Source organism: Neodiprion fabricii, chromosome 5 (genome assembly GCF_021155785.1).
Source record: "Neodiprion fabricii isolate iyNeoFabr1 chromosome 5, iyNeoFabr1.1, whole genome shotgun sequence".
Classification (NCBI taxonomy): Eukaryota; Metazoa; Arthropoda; class Insecta; order Hymenoptera; family Diprionidae; genus Neodiprion; species Neodiprion fabricii.
Genome location: NC_060243.1, coordinates 22157936 through 22178480, shown reverse-complemented (window position 1 = coordinate 22178480; position 20545 = coordinate 22157936). Strand labels below are relative to the sequence as shown.

The following is a 20545-nucleotide window of genomic DNA, read 5'->3' as shown; positions in this document are numbered from 1 at the left end:
ATCTTGTTGCCGGCCGAGTCGGATTTGCGCGCATGAAACACTGTAGATGGCAGGGCAATCTAGAAAAAGATTGGGTACAGTAATTCGCGCAAGGAACACTGGGTAGGGTAAAAGTAGTGCGGCAGTTATGGCCGCCGATTGGAGGTGGTAGGCGGCACTGCGGCAGCGTAGAGAGGAGGAATCAGTAACAATAAACCCAAGGTACGTGCATCGTTGCTGGCGCTCGCTATAAGGTCCAGGGCTGCCCAGACAGCGCATGTATAGAGCCCTGGATAAAAAAGATGCGTCCGCGGTAGAGTCGGTGGTGATTCGCAAGTGAGTCGAAGTGTCATGCTCGACCTTAGACGGGAGCGGCTATAGAAAGCGCAATCATTGCCGAACGACGCGCAGCTGAGGAAAGAAAATGAACGGCCCCGATCAGATTCAGGGGTTAAGTTGTCCGCCCGATTCGCGATACAGAGACGTCAGTGAGTGTATGTGAAGTGAGCAGTGCGTGTGACGATCTGACAGTTTCTCGACTTTCGCGACCTGTCGTGGAGTCAACGTAGTTGGCTGTGTTTTCGGATTTTTCCTAATCGCAGACGCGAAGAGTGTCCGTTTCGGTGCCGCCGGCCTGGTAAAGCGTCGTGACGACGACATCGCACGCGCCAAATATGCCAGGGCTCATTGCGGTCGGCGAGTTCGTCGAGGAGACCAAGGAGGACTACAACTCCCCGACCACCTCCACCTTCGTCTCGCGTATGCCTCAGTGCAGGCAGACCATCACATCGCTGGAGGAAGTAAGTTCTCATCGTTTTTATCTGTTCTCCTAATTTTATTGTCGTCGTCGTGATGTATGCCTTTATTCTCATACACACACCGAAATGCGCACATGATTATACCGATCTTAATTCGTCCTCTGCCGCTTCCTCTTGACATCCGTTACCAGTCCACTCGTTGGACGATCATTAATCATTCGTCGCTTTGCTTCGCTTGCTCGCGCAGTACATACATTAGCAAATATCTATCACGTAGGTACGGTCATCATTATTTCACACCGATGCATTTACCCGCCCCCACTGTCACTGCTGTATTCACGTACATATCCGTCATAGGTTATTCTCAACCCACGATATCGATATCCGTGCCCATAACATGTGCATGAGACAGTTGAGAATTAAGGCCGTACTTGCATGCATGTGTGTGCAGGGTAAGTAAAATGCACGGTTGTACGTAGCGGAAGGGGGGAGAGGAAGGGTAGATACGGCACGACCGCCAGATACACATCTAGCTATACGATGCAACGATATTCTACCTCTGAGACTTTTCTCAATTGTCTTTGATGTCTATCAAATAATGAAATAACAACACATGTAAACGGCGGAGTATGTTTGCAATATTTTTGGTTGCTGTTAAAGCAGGTATCGCGAGGCATGGTTGTACGGTGTGCGGAACCCAGCGACGTTTGATGATAACAACTAATCGCACGTGTGCTGATTTTAAAGCAGACACCGCGGTAATAGCCTTCTGCTATTTATTGTCAGTATTAAGAAGGGTGCTATGATGTCATCTTTGTTAGCAGGAAATGCCGGGGCGGCTCCCTTCGATGTTAAATTCTCCGTGCTTGCGTTGAACGGTTAGCTCTTCTCCCTCTTTTCTATATGACTATCCCCCCCCCCCCCCCCCCCTCGAAAGCAGTGGCAGCAGCCCTTCGGGTCGAACGAGTTCTTCTGTCTCGCTGGGTATTCATACGTACGTATAGGCAGGCATAAGTAATTGGCGAAGAACGTGCCGAGGGCTAAACCTCCGGTGGAACCCCTCATCCATTTTCCCGTGCCTTTCTAACCACGAAAGAGATGATGTATCGTAGATTTTTTCCCCTTACTTTACATTTTTTTTTTTTAACGCACAAACCGTGCAAGTTTACGCATGTTACAAAGGATTTCAAGCGGATTGCGTGTCTAAATGTTGCTCCAATTTCAGTGTTGCAAGATTAGAATCTCGAGAGAGCCTCATCTTACTTACTTAGTTAGATCAAAGTAACCGTTGCTCGTCAGAGCGGTGATTAGTAATCGCTCGTTAGCCGACGATGCCGACGCACCTGCATCGCCTACGTGCCCGCTAGCCATGTACCTAAAACCACGAAATAGTTAATACAGAACAATATGTAGGCATTCTTAACTGGGTCATGCAGACGTGGCGGCTATGAGGTATATATATTTTAACCGTTTGCATTTTTCCTTTCGTATACCAAACCTTTCTTCGCTATAATACGTGAAACTGGTTAGCAAAATTTGATACGTTAACCCTCTGAGTCACACATTATTATGCCAGGTCAATTTTTGTAACAAGATAGTAATCTACGATTTTCGGTGTCGCTGATCGCATCCGCCATACTAAATTTTCAAAATCTGATTTCAAATTTGTAATCAGCGACCCCAAAAACTTATAATTTATGTAAAACATGTTTTACGGAAATGAATTGTACCTTCAATTTTCATTATAGTGCTATAATTAAGTACTCTCGAATATTGAAAACCCGTTAGTATACTATCAGAAACTGCTTAAATTTTTCCTTACTTAGCGATAATGTTTACAAATTTTTCCGTGTATTTGTTTATAATTAGATTACGGATATACGCGGCGTGCCGCGGCTGCGGTGAATAAAGCGGTAGAACGGATGTAAACCGCTGTGTCTGCTTCCCGCTGACAATCAGCTGTTACGTGCCCCCTTCCTCTCACCCTCCACTTACTTACTATCTGTACACACGTCGCTTGCACCCAACTCACACCCGACGGGACTGGTTTGACCTGCAGATGTTGATGCATAGCGACGAAGGTGATATAAGAACTATGATAACAGTGTCATGTATGTATATGTATATACATATATATAAATATATATATATATATATATATATATATACCGCGGGCGTAACTGCGGAATGTAAAAGTTACGCAAGGTCGCGGTCGGGAGGAATCGATAAGTTACACGCCTACCTGCGTGTCCGTTCTTCCGCTCGGTCGATCATTCGATAGAGTAATTTTGCCTATATTTACTAATAGTATATACCATTTAGACAATAGTGTAGCGCACACTTAAGCCTTCCCTCGTAAATTAGAATATTATATGAATTATTTCACTTGGTCATTCATTACCCACCCCTAATATACGAGTCGTTGCTGCACCCGGTCGTTTTCGCAATATGCAGTATGTTCGGTAGCTGCTGCAGTGTCTTGCGGCGTATTGTTGAAAAAATTTTTTTCTTGCAAACTTTTGTCAACGGTATAACAATATGTGGTATGCAAACATCAGGACAATCTTTGGTGTTAAAGGATATATTAATAATTATAATAGTAATCTATTGAGAGCTCGATGATAACGATACATTTCGAAATTTTCTGTTTGAGCCTGTAATTTACGTATCAATGACATGCATACCCATACATGTACGTATATATACATGTTGTATTACATTCATCACAGGGTTATTTGCCTAGTTAGTAATTGCGTCAGCATATAATAATATAAGCTTCACGCCGCTTTCGCAGTGGAAAACCGCGATGGCTTAAACAGCCAAGGATTATTTAAACAATTATAACTGGTCGAGTGGATTTGATTTTTCTCCCTATAAATCGAATATTGAATCGATATAATTAATTGATATTTGATGATGGCCTTACATTGAAAAATAAAATTACTTTAAACAATGTTTTAAGAAAAATGTGAATTAAATCATACGTAGCTTAGTTTACTCAGACGAATTAATTTGTTCTAAGGAATTTTTTCCGCTTAAAATATATTGTTCTTAAGATTTAGCGAGTTTAATTCAATGAACATAAATATTACAATTTTAATGAAAGAGAATTTCAAATAATAATAACATCAATAATAATAATAATAGTATGTTAATGCTGAAGGTAAAGCTAAATTCTGTTTTATTTTTATTTTTATTTTTTTGCAATCTCAACAGTGATCATACTTTTCTCTAGATATATAATTAAAAAAAGTTGAAACAAGGATGTTAATGTTATGCGTTCACGCGGAATTCTGTCCCGCGTACCGGTGACCTTGAACCAACCCTGCATGTCCGCGATATGAGCTCACCGCCCATACCGAGGAAGTCTTCGCTTTCTTCCGACTTCCGGAATGCTAGGCCGACGATACGCGTTGGACGCGAATCTTTGTCTAAGGTTTTGATTAAGCTTCAACTAAAGCAATCTTTTTCATATCCATTACAGACATTGGACTTTGACAGAGATGGTCTGACGAAGCTGAAAAAGGCCATAAAGGCTATACACAATTCGGGAAATGGTAAGGATGCACAGATATGTAATAATATCGTAGCCACGAGATCGATTCTTTTCTTTTATTTTCTTGATTATATTTTTATGCGTGCAACAGTTATTTTTCATACAACGTGTTGTGTATTTTCTACTTGCGGAGTTATGGGCCGTAAACAACGTTAGCTCTAACTAACAATTACCTGTAATCAGTTGATGTGAATATGTGATTGATGGTGGGTATCAAGCCTGCAGTTCACTGCCTGTGACTTACACCCATGCAACGAAATTAAAATACCATAGCACCACCCGCACTGATTGTGCACACATGCGGGGGCTGCAGAGTTCCGGCTTCCAGGCTTCCGGTTGTTGAGCGGAAATTCGTTGACACGTGCGCGGTGCGCCAGCCGTCACACGTAGTCTTCGTACTCAGCGGTATGACTAGGTAATTGGTTGGCAAGAAGTTACAGAAGATTCACAATCAGTTTAAATAGTACATTATGTAACATGAAAATAATCGGCTTTTACTCCTGTGTTTACATATAGGACTTTATTCCCGTATTTTCCGTTTACATGTAAGTGTGATCTATCAGTCTGAAAACTATAATATTACTGAATGTTTATAGTAATACAGAGAGATGCAGTTTGAAATGGAAAAGAAGGAGAGAAAACCAGGAAGACTGAAAAATTATTAATGAGGTCATATTTTCTGCAAATGTGGGATAAAAGTACTACTTTTTCCCTGAGGTGAGGGGAAAAAGTAAAGAGGGAATAATATGTTACTTTCGTCCCGCTTTTCAGGTCAACAAAGTGAACATTATGGTCGAGTCGAAAATAATAGTATATTGTGTACCCAGGGCGTAAAGCGGGCTTTTTTAAACCTAGTGTGGAGATTTCAGTACGACTCGAAGGTGAGCATAAGCGGGCAAAAAAAAATGACAACGCCCGCTGCTCGGCGTAGCGGTCGTCATTAATTTAATTTTTTTTTTGCCTCCCGGTTTGAAAATGGTCACTTTAGTCCCGCTCAATGGGTCAATAGAACGCGAAAATTGTGCATGCGTTTCAAAAACAACATTTTCACCGAGTCTACCTCATAACTGCCTTAAGAGCTGCCTTTACGCAGGAAGGAAATGGAGAATCGTTGGGATATAGGCACTCCGATGCGGGGGATGCGGGAAATAGATTCAGGGCATGTACCGTGCCTCCTAGCATATGTATATGTTATGTATCCAGCTATGCATGTATATGTGTATGTGCGCTGAACTCGACAGACAGATCGATTTTCCCGGCGCCTGCAACACCGCCGCGGTACCGCTGCAACGATGGCAGGCAGGGAAAACTCTCCGTTGCTGCAGGCCGCAATGTCCTCTAAGATTCCTTATTTTCGAGCTCCGCAGCTTTAACCAGGGTGGCCACTTGTCATGAAATTTGGAAATCATGAAATAGTCAGGGAAATGTCAGGTGTTTTTGCGGGAAGTCAAGCAATCATTTGTTATATTTTTTTTTTCATACGCATACGTCCCACCATTTTTTTAAGCTTTTGATCAATTAAATCGAATACAAATTTTTTCACCAGCGGCGGAAGATTCTCTTCAAACTTTAAATATTCCTAAATACTACCTTACAAACGATTGTGGGCATCGGCTAGATGAGTCCGTGTGACCCATGTGACAGTTCGTACCTTCATACAAAAAAAAAATTTATATGGAACATACGTATATTTTACCAATTTGCTATAACGAATTTATTCGAATTGGTCAGGGAAAATTATAAAATTACTGTTTGGAAAAGCTCGATAAGTCATCGAATTTCGTAATGGAGATTTAGTAGCTATCCTGTTTAACCCTCCTCCTGAATTTCGTATAGGGTAATTTGGGGTGAGATAGTCCAATACAGTAAAGTACGTAAGAAACTGTACTGTCGGCCATCTCCTACCTATGGCCATCTCATCCAGAATTACTCTATATGGACAAATGACTGATCAAATGTTATCATTGTTATTATCAAGCTAAGCGATAGTTTACATCGACATTTTTTATCCACATGTGCAGATATTGCTCTTGCTCTCGTTTATAACACGAACTGTGAACAATTCTTAATTTTGATATAACTAGTCAGAACCAGTGCTGCTACACGGCTGTATTTCAATATTTGGCAAACCTATAACAATACATCGTATAATTGCACGCGCTCGCTTCCCATTTTTTTTTTTAGCTCACGTAGACAACGAGGTGTATCTCGGTCGGGCACTGGAGAAACTTGGGGACGCGGCATTGAAGGAACAGGAACCGGATATCGGCGCTGCCTTTCTTAAGTTCGCTGTAGTCACCAAGGAACTCAGCGCGCTGATGAAGACCTTGGTACATATGTACAGATTACTGAAAAAAAATTGAAAAAACATTAAACAAATATATATATTTGCGGAAATGCAATCTTGCCAAATTTCTCCAAGTTCAAGTTTAGAAGTCACGACGGAAACATTATCTTGATTTTCATATCTCCGTAGATGCAGAATATAAACAATATCGTGATGTTCCCACTGGACTCGGTACTGAAGGGTGACCTCCGAGGTGTCAAGGGGGACTTGAAACGCCCATTTGAGAAAGCGTGGAAAGACTACGAGACGAAATATGCCAAGATTGAGAAAGAAAAGAAGCAGCATGCCAAAGAGGCCGGACTTATACGGACTGAAGTGACGCCGGCGGAAATCGCCGATGAAATGGAGAAGGAACGACGAATGTTTCAGCTCCAGATGTGCGAGGTTCGAACCTTTTACTCCGGTCGTCTTATTGTTAGACCTATTGTTAGTATATAGGAACACATCGATTGATCATTCGTTGACGAACGTCGATATAACTTTCAACACGGTATCTTACAAATGTCCTTTGGCGCTTTCAGTACCTCATCAAAGTCAACGAGATAAAAACTAAGAAAGGGATCGAGCTGCTTCAGCACTTAGTAGAGTATTATCACGCTCAAACGAAGTAAGTAAAAGAAGACAGTCGCGGCATTTGCACACCACCGTTGTTACGATTTATTCGTGATACTTTACATTTACTTGCAGTTACTTTCAAGACGGCCTGAAGACAATAGAACATTTCGGTTCTTACGTAGCGGATCTCAGCGTTAAATTACAGAAGATCAGACAGACTCAAGATGAGGAACGGAAGCGATTAACCGAGCTCAGAAGTTTACTGCGAAATTCCGGCTGTGACAAAGAAGTAAGAAAGCTAACGATGCACGTACCTTTTATTGCCTATCATGAAACTTACTAATCCAATGACTTATATTTGTATTGCAGATGAACGTGAACGCGAGTGTAGGCTATTCGCTGCACCAGCTCCAGGGTGACAAGCAGCACGGCGTTACGCGGTCAGGTCACTTGCTGAAAAAAAGCGAGGGAAAGATGCGTCGAGTATGGCAGAAACGTCGGTGTGCCGTGCAAGCAGAGGGTTTCCTCGACATATGTCACGCAGATGAAAACAAACCGCCAACTAGAGTCAACTTGCTAACGTGCCAAATAAAACTTGTTCCCGACGACAAGCGGGGATTTGATCTGATAAGCTGTGAGCTATTCTTCGTATTCCTTATATTATAGGCCACGGAACGTATCTAACATTGCGTCAACTCTGTGCAGACAACCGGACGTATCATTTCCAAGCTGAGGATGAGGCAGATCAGCGGGCCTGGATGTCGGTGTTGGTGAACTGCAAAGAACGAGCCCTGCTCAGAGCTTTTGACGCTAGCGGCAAAGCTGAGGCGGGCCAAGGAAACCCTAGCTTGGTTGAACTTCAACAGGCCGTTATTAGATGTGTCACTCGACTACCAGGGAACGACCATTGTTGCGATTGTTCCTCTCAGAACGGTAGTTAGAAGTGATCATTTCCTCCTCGATCATTGTCCAATGTCATAGCTTTGCCCAATTATATTGACATCGTATTCGTTACAGATGCTACGTGGTTGTCAACAAATTTCGGGATAATCGTCTGCATCGAATGTAGCGGTATTCACAGGGATCTCGGTGTTCATATATCGCGGATACAATCGTTGACTCTCGACAACATCGGGACGGCGCAGCTGTTGCTTGCACGTCACATGACGAACCAGTCATTCAACGAAGTAATGGAAGCTACACTGCATCACAATCTGAAACCGACTCCAACCTCGACAATGTAAGTATTGCAGGTGACGTACTCTTCCCTAAATCCATGGATCTCGATACCATCTTTCTGCGTCCTATTGTAGGGAGGAGAGGTACGAATTCATACGCGCCAAGTATGTCGAGAAGAGATACGTTATGAGCACATGCGCCGACGAACGTGATCTTCTGTCGGACTTGGAACATGCCGTGAACAACAGGGACCTACAACAGTTACTCCAAGTATTTGCTGAAAATGTGGATCTATCGGCACCGCTCCCTACTTCGGTGCGTTGATTTGATTCATGCAGATATGACATATCAGGATTAGTAGGCATATATTTCTGCATTGCTATTGTATATTAATCTGTTTTTCGTTTCATCTGGATCCAGGATATCGGCGAGACGGCACTCCACCTGGCGATACTACGTGAAATGGGAAACAGCCTGCACCTAGTCGATTTTCTTGTTCAAAATATGCACGCTGGCAGCATCGACAGAACTACAACTGAGGGTGAATCGGCACTCCACTTATCCGCAAGACACGACAGAGCCGAGGCGATGAAGCTCCTTCTCAGGGCTGGAGCTGATCCGATGCTGAGGAACAAGCAAGAAAAGACACCGCTTGATATTGCACAGGAGATGGGGCATCACACGTGTAAAGAACTGGTAATGCATACCTTGTACTTTTACGAGAATTCAACGTTCGGAATATTACAATACGACATGATTCTGGATCGCGAAAAATCTGTCGAATGTGCGACAATGAAGTTGAAATAACGACCTTTTATTTCTATGTTTTAGCTTAGCCATGCTCTTCAGAGGCAAAAAACGTTGTTTGATAATGTGAACATCGACTGGAACTTGTCGCATGACGAGGGCTCAACCGATTTTTCTGACGACGATACGATCATCGAAGACAGAGTACGTTGAAACGCAGAGTATGACAACGCAATTCAAAACACAAAATTGAATTGATATTACTTTGAATCTAACACGTGGCTGATACTTTGCCATAGAACGGATGTTCGACACCAGAGAAAAAATCGCGTAGCAGGCCACCGTCTTACGCCGGGGGTGGAAGTGGCGGACCAGGAGACTCGCCCCAGACCTTGCGAAGTCGAAGCAGTACATGCGGAAGTCTTCAGGGTGGTTCCTCGCCGAGTTCGTCGAATAGACAACAAATGCCACCGCCACCACCACCGCAGAGTCGGAAACCCCTCGTAACTGGTGAGTCGCTCATATCCCTGATCAGACATCCGCCGTCCCACGCTATGTTTTTTTTTTTTTTTGCTTTACGCACGTTACTCGTCACATGAACGATTTCATATTTGAGTCGCCGCTGAACACGCGTGTATATGTTTGTTTCCAAATTTCCATGATTCAGTTACGTCTTCTGCGATCGCATCTTCGGACATCGGGATTGTAGCGGCAGGCAACGTTCACGGGTCATTGAAGAAACGCGTCGCGCCTCCTCCGCCCGCGGCGTTGATTGGGACAGCCAGCTCGAATCTCTTACCTTCCCACTACGGCACCCTACCGTCTTCCGGAACTTCGACTTCCTCTCACAGTCGGACAACCAGTGAGCCGATTCTGGCCGGTCACACGCTCCATACTCTGCCGAGCTCGTTGAATGCCCTGAACACCCAACACCACCTGCATCACAAGCGGTCCCCCAGTGGCGACTCATCCTCCTCTACGGCACACGGTGCTTACATTTTTCTCGGTTATAGGCAATGCACCCTTACTCTCAAATTCATTTACTCACCCGTGCGAAAGTGTCTCGTTCACCGGGATTTTTTAAGATTTCGTCGCGTCCTCCTGATTTCTCAATTCGGGAGATTCGGTTGTCATTAGGCATTTAAGTATTTGACTTTTGATAAGACCCGTTATCGTACATTTTATGTCATCAAATCTCTACTTATACGCTAAATATTATTTTGTCGAGTTGTCGGTAATCTTTCCGTCCTGTTTATCGATGTGTGTATGTATGTCCTCAGGTGTAGAGAAGGTATCTACACTCCAGAGGCCGCGAAACCCACCACCGCCAGCACCAGGGCCAACTGCTCAGCATACGACGAGACTGAGCAATGGACGGAGCAGTGAGTCCCTCACATCCTTGTGTTCCGAACATGCGCTGGGTAACCCCGTGCCACCACCGAGAAAGGTATTTACCCGTATATTCGTTCGTATACGCTTGTATTGTATATTCATCAGAGTTGTGACTAATGCATTACTGTATTCGTGACACATTACACTGCGTAATGTGAAATGGATGAGTGCTTTTGTGCACATTACTTTTGTAATTTGTAATGGTTTTGAGTGATCCATTACAAATAAAAAAGTACTGTGTAATGGGTGCATCATACATTACAAATAAAAAAGTAATGTGTACTGGATGCATGATCCATTACAAATCAATAAAGGAATGTGTAATGAATGAGTACTCTATTACAAATTTAAAAAAGTAATGTGCAACTGATAAGTGATCCATTACAAATTACAAATGAAAAAAAAAGTAATTTGTGATCTAGGATATTCAATAAATTTTTTTTTCTTTAAATTTGTTTTTCTATATTAACTTTTTCACCGCCTTACAATCTGTTAAGAGTTAAACTTTGGGAAATGCTGAAATACGTGTTTTATTTGTAGTGTAGAGTGAGGAAGTTGGTTTTCAAGTAATAGCTATCTCACATAGATAACTTTGTCAGCGCAATAAAACAATGAGAATGCAGTATGCCAGTTTGTTATTTTAGCCTTTTTCTTCTACGTGACGTATTGATCTCTAAATAGAAAAAAACGAATTTGCCCAGAAGAAACATTTAGTGAGCGAAATAAAATAATGATGGAGCAATTATTCTATTTGTAATGGAGCACTCATCCATTACACATTACTTTTTTTATTTGTAATGGCGAACTTGACCAATACACGTTGTTCAAAGTAATGGGTAATGCACTACATTTACATAACTATTTTCACAACTCTGATATTCGTATGTCGACGCTTGGTGACTAAGGCATACGGGTATTGCGCTTATACATATTCATCCCGCTCGTTAATTGGCCGTGTGAAATTTTGCACTATCGAAGCATCATCATTCTGACTCGACTCTTGAGCCGATTCTGAAAAAAACTCTACAAAATATATAGGAGACTTAATTGTGCTGTTGATGCAATCCAATTTTATGTTGTGTTTGTATATACGATCAGTGCATCAGATAAAAATCAATCATACTATTATTCACTTACCTATAAAATTGTGTAGACGTAAATATGAATGATCAATTGAAGCCAGCAATTTTCGCACTCTAGATACATACCATACGCCTTGTTGATTTTGTTGTTGTTTTTGCTGCTGTTGTTGTTATTGATGTTGTCTCCGTGGTCGTTATCATTGTCGGTTGTAATGCTGTTGTTCATGTTGTTGACGGTTATTGATTGTACAGCGAAGGGAGCAGCGATCTGGAATAGAGAGGGGTACCGAGGAGTCTTCTTCTTCTTCTTCTTCATCTTTGCTCTCGAATATCACGATCAATCTCAATCCGGTAACATTAACAATAATCACATGCTATATATGAAATTTTATATGAGATTGCTTTGAGGTTTGAATGTACGCCGTGTGCTTGAATTATATTAATTCTGATGATTAACTTGACTCGAAAAGGAACGACACTGGTAGTTTGACAATTCTTTGTTACTTGGCATGCCCCAGACATTACCAAGCCTGTCTTCAGTAGTTAAATTAGTCTTGTTCTGAAGTGTTTCACGTGCTTCATGTTCAGCGTAACATAAAAGTGCGCTGCATCAACTCATACGCCATATCATCGGCCACTTATTATCGCTTTAGAATCTGATGCTTTTCACACTGGCAATAATATTCCTTCATAAACGCGGGCGGCGGCCTTACATCATTGCGCATGATTTGTCGATGGGGAATGGGAAATGTGTACAAAAAAAAAATCACGAATGCCAATAATGCGGGTACATTAACGCTTCCTATTGGGACAGCCGTATCTGTTTTATTCCCTGCAGCCAACGTCGCCTGGGGGAGGATCCGGAACCGGTGGTTCGGTTTCCACTGGCGGGCTTCGGCGGTGTCGCGCCCTCTACGACTGCGAAGCGGACAACGAAGACGAGCTCTCATTTCGCGAGGGTGAAGTAATCGTTGTGACCAACGAGCACACCGACGACGACAACTGGATGGAGGGTGCTCTCGAACGGCAACCGGACAGACGAGGCATGTTCCCTATAAGCTTTGTCCACATGCTGCAGGAATAACATTCGGCGAGCCTCGGTTCCTTGGCTTCGATCGTCTCGGGTGATGACGTCACCTGTCACGAATCTGACATGGTTCGATTACACGGACGTAGCACTTGTTCCGGAAAAACTCGCTCATCATCGATGAGCCTCACGCGACATCGTATAAGAAAATCCGAAGATGGCCAGACCATCCCCCGCAGGTCGAACATTCATTAGATACGAAACTTTCTTTCTCTCTCCACCCGTTTTGGCCACCGTGTTAGGGGTGCTTTAACGCATTTTATGCTCCAGAGAACCATCCAGAGATTGAGAGAAGGAAATGAGGGATAGGGGGACACAGAGAAAACTGTATCGTAAATTTCAAATGAAGAAGATGAGGGAAAGGGAGGAACGTTACTTAAGTATTAATCGTGTTCCTACTCGTGAACAATTAATTATAACGACAAACACCACCACGCATGACACTAAAAAAAAAAGTATTCTGTACATATGCAATATACATATATCGGTCACAAATCGTCACAATGTGAATATTATAATCGAGTTTATTTTTATGCCATACTAACTTTAATCAGTAACGTAAACGTCACACGATATTCAACCTGCGGCACGCGCATCATGGGTACGTCGACTCGTATTATTTGAAGAAATTGAATGTACGAAAATTAATTGAAGAGATTCAATTTATCTTTATGTACCTTCAGTAAGATGTTTAAATTCTCACAAATTTGTGCGTAGAATGAAAATATATTATAGTAGAAGTAGGTGTGTGACAGTGATGCGAGGAACGTACAGAAGAACGAATTACAACAATATATAGTAAGATTATTCGAAATTAGCAAGTTTACATTTCGATATCTCGAGACCAAAGAACAACTTATTAAATTAAATTAATGATCAAGAAAACCGAGCCAATGCGAAGCGATGTATCATGTGTATTTATATAATATTGTATCGTTTCGTGGTTACTTCTTCCGTCGACGCTCCTGATATTTTTACATTTCTCACGTCGCAACGGGTTTTCCTCTTTATTACTGTTATTTTTATTATTAATTACCGCAACGTGACGGGTATTCAGAATTAGATCAAAACGTAAACACTGGCTGTTCGGTCCGTATACACACAGCGGTACATCCATAGATCAGTATTGCAAGTCTTGTATAAATATATTTTAGTAATTGTAAGTATATAATAGATATGTACGATTCTACGTTCATTTGTTGTTACTTGAATGCTTGAGATTTAATGAGAATCGATTTTCGAGTCTGAACAATGAACATGAATCTCAAACATCCGAGTGCGAAAAACGGTGCACACTTCCTGTAAAGACCTGTGTTGTTACAAGTTCTCATACATACTCTCGATGTGTGTGTAAATATAAATCGATGTTTTTATCAATCTATGGACACACACACACACACACACACACACACACACACACACACACACATGATATGTATGTGCATAATGTATACATATAATATCTATTCGAAGTAATGAAGTAACGATATATACCTAATATATATATCACGGAAGTATATTAGGATCATGAATGTTGTATTCTTTGTATTTTAATCACAACCGTATGTACAATATATCAGAAATTTGGATATATACATACATACATTACTGTATACATGTGCAGTACATAAATTTAGGTACTAACTTTAAGTAAATTATTAATTAGACAGATAGGGAATACGTAGTATGTATTGCGTTACTCAACCGAAAACACACTGATAGTAATACATGATTGTGTGAGAATAACAATCGGAGATTTTGTATAAAAGTCAAATGGCCCTCTAAAGCCTCATAAGTCATAGATAGCATAGCCACAGATATGCACGATACGCAATTTAGCGAACCGAGTGAATTCACCCGTGCAAATAGATTGCGTGCCAAGATTTTACGAATTGTCGTGCGACTTGCTCGGTCTCAAAATTTCGAATCGTTTTCAACTATCGGTGTTTGTAACGCTAAATCTAACTTAATAAGGAAAACTTGCGCATTTCTACAACTTAAATTCTTACGAAAGATCGTATTATTGCGGATTGAATTGTCGGTCGATTTGTGCAAACCTTTTTTCAGAAAAGACTTAAAAAAAATAAACCCACGAACAAAAACCATTTGAAAAGTTGATATTATAATACAATAATGTAAAGCGTTATTCGTGTAAATAATATACATATGAATACATATAATAAATGCCGTTCGGACATCCAGTAGTATCCACGTGTATACATATATTTATACATACATTCAGACATAATAGTATCATGATTAATTGCCAAAATGAGTCATGTTACAACTTATATGTCACTGTATGTCTAGAGCGTATAAATATCTTACGCTACCGTCTTGCCGAATTATCTTCACAGCTTACAGAAAACTGCTTTCGAGATACAAGACCAACGGCAATTTCAATGTAAACCTTTTATTCTAGTTGTTAATTTTATAAAATTTCCTTGACAATGAAATTTTTAGTTCCTTCATGGAGTAGAAATTTCTAAGATGATTAAGAATCTCGAGCAGATCGACTTGGAACAGTCAAATCTTCGCCAATCTAGATCTGATGCATCATCACCCGGTGAAGCACCAATTATAATGTACAATACTATATGTATACTTATATTATTATTTACATACATGTTATAGCTGTTTATGTACACGGCTCAACAGAATCCGCGCAAGTAGGAAGATGCGATGATCAGTCCATCTCAGAGGATGGGAATTCAGCGGTCTGGTCTAGCTGGCGGAGGGTGACCATGGATAGGATGCTGCAAATGGTTTTCTGGTGTCTAGCGGGACTCAGGGAAGGGTTACTCGTCGTCTGATGCTTATTTTTCTCATCTTCTTCAGACTGGGGGAGTGTGGCTGTCGCTAGCGTACAATTTAGCAGTCCTTCTTGATCGGAAAGAATAAAACTCACTGTCATAAGTTTGCCAATCGTTCGAAACTACGCCGTAGTAATTACAAAAGAGAAGAAAAGGTTGGTAAAACGGTACTTTGTCTTACTATATACACACAGTTTATGTATAAGACACAATAATACCATGCTGTAGCTGTGAAATTAAGTGCACAATCCACGAGCAAATCGTGTTTAACCCACCTATTGTTTCTCCCCTCGTGCCTGGGAGTCCTGTCAAAAATATATCTACGTTATCGAATATCGACAGTGAGGGGTGCAAGGCTACCTACCATTTCCCCTGTACTTGTTGAGCTGCTGGTAGACCTGCTTCATACGCTCGATATTTATCCGCGAACTCTTCCCGTGGTCGACCATCGGCAGTGGATAGTCCTTCCCAATTATGCATTTGGCCGTCTGCTGAATGCCCTGCGGCGCGTTCCACGGCTCGTGTATGTACTTTGCTGGAAAGGTCTTCAAGGCTGGCACGTAGCGCCTGAAGAAGCGAAGAGCCAGGTTGATTATATGCTCGATCGCTTGCGGGTCGACGATGTTCTCACCTTATGTAGTCGCCGTTGGGGTCGGCTTTACGGCCAAACCGGACAGGACAGTAGCAGTGGAAGAATTGCTGGAAAAACGAACTACAGGAGAGCCACATCCACATACCGGCGTTTACGGACCAGTCGGCATCCAGGAGAAGTTCGTCGAATACCTGGTGCAGGATCATGGGTTTGTTATAAAAAAAATCCATGTAACATTGAGATAAGACGACTATTGCCAATCGGCTGAATCTTAACAAATCTTATACGATATATGTATACCTTCATCCCCTCCTCCCAGGATAACCAGAGATCCCCCCTGGTCAGGAAACACGCGACTGCATGCCTCGTCAGATGATGAATCCAGCCTTCCTCTCGGAGCTGAGTCATAATTGCATCGATCCAGGGAAACCCTGTTTGACCCTGCCGTGGAGATTTATCTGTGTAGCCACTATACAGGCGACCAAATTTTGTCGTATAGCAAACTCACGTTCGCCCACTTGGCGAGCGCCTCGGCATTCTTGTCCCACGGTATCTGAACGCAAATCGGGTTACCCTGCATCCTGTCGAAGCTCGGATTCCGCGTGGCGGCGCAGTAAAAAAATTCCCGCCACAGCAGCTGCCCGTGAAGCGACAACGGCGGCACGGCTTTTTTAATCTGCGAAATTGATCACCACCTCTCGTTATGTACCTTTTTAATCATCCACATTTGTGTTTACCTCAGAAACAGACACGCAAAACCTTTTTGTACAAGTCCGTGAGCTGGTAGAAAAAGAGTCTCGTGCTGAGACAGCCGAAACGGAGATAAGGAGAAAGGCCTGTCTGACTCGCGAGAAGCGATTGCGGGGTCATTTTGGGACGGCCGAAGCTTGCCACCCAATATCTACGTGCGAGGTGATACTCAAGCCTCACCAGGGCTTCAGTCTCGCCGCCGATCCAAACAGGAGGCAGCAAATTCTCGGTCTCGAAGCCTGAAAGAATCTGCGATGCAGGCGATCCCTTCTCATATTCCCATCGCAGAGGGCAGCGGTTATTTATCGGTAAACATTAGGGTGGTTCTTATTTTCGTCAGATCAGAATTCCTTTGTGCTTACCTCCCAAAAGTAATCAAGATACATAGAAAAAAAATTGGCCGCAACCCAGAATTTGTCCGATTACTCTAACACGTCTCGCCAAACAGTCGAATTTTTACATGGAAAACGCATTTGAAATTTTTTAAAGAACTGTTGATTACTTTAAAACAGTGCATCATAAAAAAAATTTCTATGCCTATTGTTCAAGAAATTTGTTGCTATATAAAAGAGATGCTTTGAAAAATTTTCGTAAATCTAATATTTTTCACGTTATTAGCGAAAAAAAGACAGTTCTTCGCTGATAATGTGATAAATATTAGATGTACGACAATTTTTCCGAAATATCTTTTTTGTAGAGTATTCATACAAAATGGTCGCAGGAAATTTTTCCATAATACATAGTGTTAAAGTAAACAACAGTTGCTCTCGAAAAAAACTTCAAATGCACGCATTTGTCCATATAATAATTCCGCAACTTGGCGGGGCGTATTAGAGTTCTCGGACGAATTCGGCGTTGCGGCCAATTTTTTTTTTTTTTTTAATGTGATTAGTTTTGGGGGGTGAGCGCAAAAAAATTCCGACATAACCAAAATAAGAACTACCCTGATACACATACCTAGCTCCTCTAGAGTGGGCACACCGTACACGTCGTTGTGATTCACCATAATAGGCGTGTAAGCTCCAGTCGTGAATTCGGAAGTTACCAAAGCCTCGGGCGGTGGCGGTGGGTCCATTGCGGCTGCGACGTTCAAGAACTGGTGATAAGTCAGAGGCGCCTTTCCTCCGTTCTTCTCGATGATACTATAATGAGAAATTATTGAAAACACTGGACGCGCATAGAATTACTCGCGATTTGTCTAATGCCATGATACAATTATTCACCTGTCCAGTTTGTAGAGCGTGTGGGACACCCTCTGCACCACCGATATGCCCATTTCCTCGCAGAGCGTCGTTATGTTCTGGTTGAGAACCCGTCCGAACGGCTCGGGATCCTCTTCGAAGGTGAGATCCGTGGTGCCCCACTCTTTAAAGAGTTTTGGTAACACGTCGGCTGGTTGTCCGCGAATAACGAAAAGCCGCGAGTTTAGCTTCCACAAAGACCGGTCGAGGTCCTCCAGACACTGCAGCAGGAACCTGCGGCAGTCGCAACGTGTAAACCGAGATTCTTTAGCAAAGGTGTGCTCAATGCATCTCTCCAATACGGATAATATCATACCGCCACTTGTTAATGCCGACGTTGGTGCTGCCGGCGAACCACGGGTCGAGAACGAACACGCACCGGAAGGTCGTGGCGCCTGTAAGTCCCTCCCTAAGGGCCGGATTGTCATGGAGTCTGAGCCCCTTCCGGAACCAGTGGACGATGTGCTTCTTGCCGTCCCTCCGGAACGGTTTCAGACCCCCGTGCTGAGCCTTCTCACCGTCGGTCATCTTCTCCACTAGGTCTCGGTGCGCGTAAGCCTTTGCGGTACTTCCTGTGTAACTGAGTACACTTATATATCTAGCCATAATTCGGGCGGACGCTTACAACGTTACGTGGAATTCCACGATTGTGCTTATTTTTTCCTTCGGTTGAACTGCACCTATGCAGGTTTATATATCTTTTGCGCAATACTGTAGCACATGGGTGCAAGGTGGACGGTAATTATTTATTTTCGATTCAATAAAACCTGCGATAGCATAATTATCAGTTATTTGAAGTTATTCTCAGATATGTGTGATAAAGCCAGCGCGCAGAATACAGATTAATTGTAAGGTTGAGAAAACGTGACCCTTCGGCGAAGGGGACCATGTATATTGAGCTGCTGATTCTACGTTACGTGTCTCCCTTATAATTTTGTACTGACCCTTCTCTGGGAGTATAATTATAGGTACAACACTTTTAGACGACAGGTAAATACGTCTTTCCATGGCTTCTTCAGTTATTAGCTATGGATTTTTGCAGTGAATTCATTCCGATCAATGTAAAGGTACAGTTTTTATCGTAGTTATAAATACTTTTGTAAGCGCCTTCTAATTTTGGAGTTGCTTGGTGCGTTATTATCATAACATTTCCAGATTTGTGTGTAAAATTCACCAAAATCTGAAGTGATTTGATTATCAGTTTGAACGTACTGCAGTAACTCAAATATATTTCTTTGAAATATTAGTCAATTAAAAGTATGCTGATCAGTGAATGACGTTAATATTTTAAGTTTTATACAGTGTCGTAGAATCTGATGTTGCCGGACTTGGTACGGAATTCTTCCTAGATATACATCGCATCGAGCTTTCTCTGACAGAGCGCTTACAATTAGTTACTAGGTACGGTGTACCGCATACCTCGATATTGTCAAATTCTCAAATCTTTACACCCACCTACATGCGTTAAGAAGGCTGTGCCCTTAGTACGTATGCTTATAATATAGTCGTCGTTTCAGGGCATGGATCACGTGTTTTTAAATCAAAATAACATTTTTGCATTTTCTTTTTTATCACAATTCAATCACAAGTATTAGCTAGAAAGAGTTGGCCAAAAATTGTCCAATACCCAAGTAATATGTACTTTGGTTGGAAAAAAAATTGATTGTAATTTTCTGAACCGTGGCGAATTTTTCCAGGTCGCAAATGTATCTCACACTCAGTTTTCAGAGACTGAAAATTTACAAAAAAATAGCTAAATAATTTTTTACTCACGACAAACGATTAATCCGTTACAATAGATCGTAAAATGATCCTGCGAGTAAGGTCACGATATTGTAGATGAGAAAAAGCAACGTCTCGCTTTTCAGTATTTTAGTTTCCTAGTTAACTGCGGCTCGTGAATTTTTTTTTCTTTCTTTCATCAATCAGCTTCTGCACAGGAAAAAAATATATGTCGCAAATCGTCGGTCGACGTTACAGCTGGGATACCAGCAAATTACACGAACACTAAGAGTATGGAGATGTGTTGACGGGGTACTGACGCATTTCTCGGTCGCCGTGACTGAGCCAACTGAGCTTACCTGCAGAGCGACGTTGTTCACCTCCTGGGTTACGGGGGACGGCGGGCGCCGCGAACCACGCCGCATGCAACGTGACCGCAGAAATTATGCTGGGTGATTCGTTGACCGGGTCACGTGGTGGGAGCTCGGCACGTTGCTTTCGCCGTGGTCGGTCGACGCCGTCCTTTCGTTCCAACACATGTAATATACAAGAACTGAGACCTACGGCAATTTATTGCAACACAATATAAAGCAGGCTCCGCACGGGCAAACAATGCTACTCAATTGTTGTATGCAATGCTATTTTTTTTTCGACAAGAATAATAACATCAGCGGAAAGTATTTCGCCTTTGGGCTGCTCCGTTCGTCCAGATTGCATTATATGCGTTTTCCAAATTTGTTTGCTC

The 20545-nt window shown here is 42.2% G+C and overlaps 2 protein-coding genes across 17 annotated transcripts; one reads left to right on the top strand and one right to left on the bottom strand.

The window, feature by feature from the left end:
• The first annotated feature begins 5 nt into the window (after positions 1-5).
• LOC124184028 (arfGAP with SH3 domain, ANK repeat and PH domain-containing protein) lies at positions 6-14787 on the top strand. Of its 8 annotated transcripts, XM_046573333.1 has the most exons (18): positions 644-779; positions 2607-2818; positions 4222-4294; positions 6478-6623; positions 6770-7066; positions 7162-7247; positions 7328-7484; positions 7565-7829; positions 7901-8128; positions 8213-8435; positions 8509-8689; positions 8795-9070; positions 9206-9325; positions 9421-9631; positions 9789-10109; positions 10402-10568; positions 11848-11946; positions 12410-14787. In XM_046573333.1, exons 4-18 carry the CDS (start codon positions 6612-6614, stop codon positions 12677-12679), a joined length of 2913 nt encoding a protein of 970 aa, XP_046429289.1. In that variant the 5' UTR covers positions 644-779; positions 2607-2818; positions 4222-4294; positions 6478-6611; the 3' UTR covers positions 12680-14787. The 8 variants fall into 8 exon arrangements, with proteins under 8 accessions (XP_046429288.1, XP_046429284.1, XP_046429283.1 ...); XM_046573328.1 differs by lacking the exon at positions 2607-2818 and having other exon boundaries at positions 7-779; positions 12434-14787; XM_046573327.1 differs by lacking the exon at positions 2607-2818 and having other exon boundaries at positions 7-779.
• LOC124184031 (cryptochrome-1-like) lies at positions 14755-20135 on the bottom strand. Of its 9 annotated transcripts, none has more exons than XM_046573338.1 (12): positions 19852-20135; positions 18699-18845; positions 18395-18631; positions 18061-18312; positions 17795-17979; positions 16838-17076; positions 16596-16763; positions 16388-16528; positions 16127-16278; positions 15860-16062; positions 15771-15800; positions 14755-15565 (listed from the first exon to the last, which is right to left on the bottom strand). In XM_046573338.1, exons 3-12 carry the CDS (start codon positions 18604-18606, stop codon positions 15369-15371), a joined length of 1779 nt encoding a protein of 592 aa, XP_046429294.1. In that variant the 5' UTR covers positions 18607-18631; positions 18699-18845; positions 19852-20135; the 3' UTR covers positions 14755-15368. The 9 variants fall into 9 exon arrangements, with proteins under 9 accessions (XP_046429294.1, XP_046429293.1, XP_046429297.1 ...); XM_046573337.1 differs by having other exon boundaries at positions 18699-18761; XM_046573341.1 differs by having other exon boundaries at positions 14755-15562; positions 18699-18761.
• Positions 20136-20545: the final 410 nt, after the last annotated feature.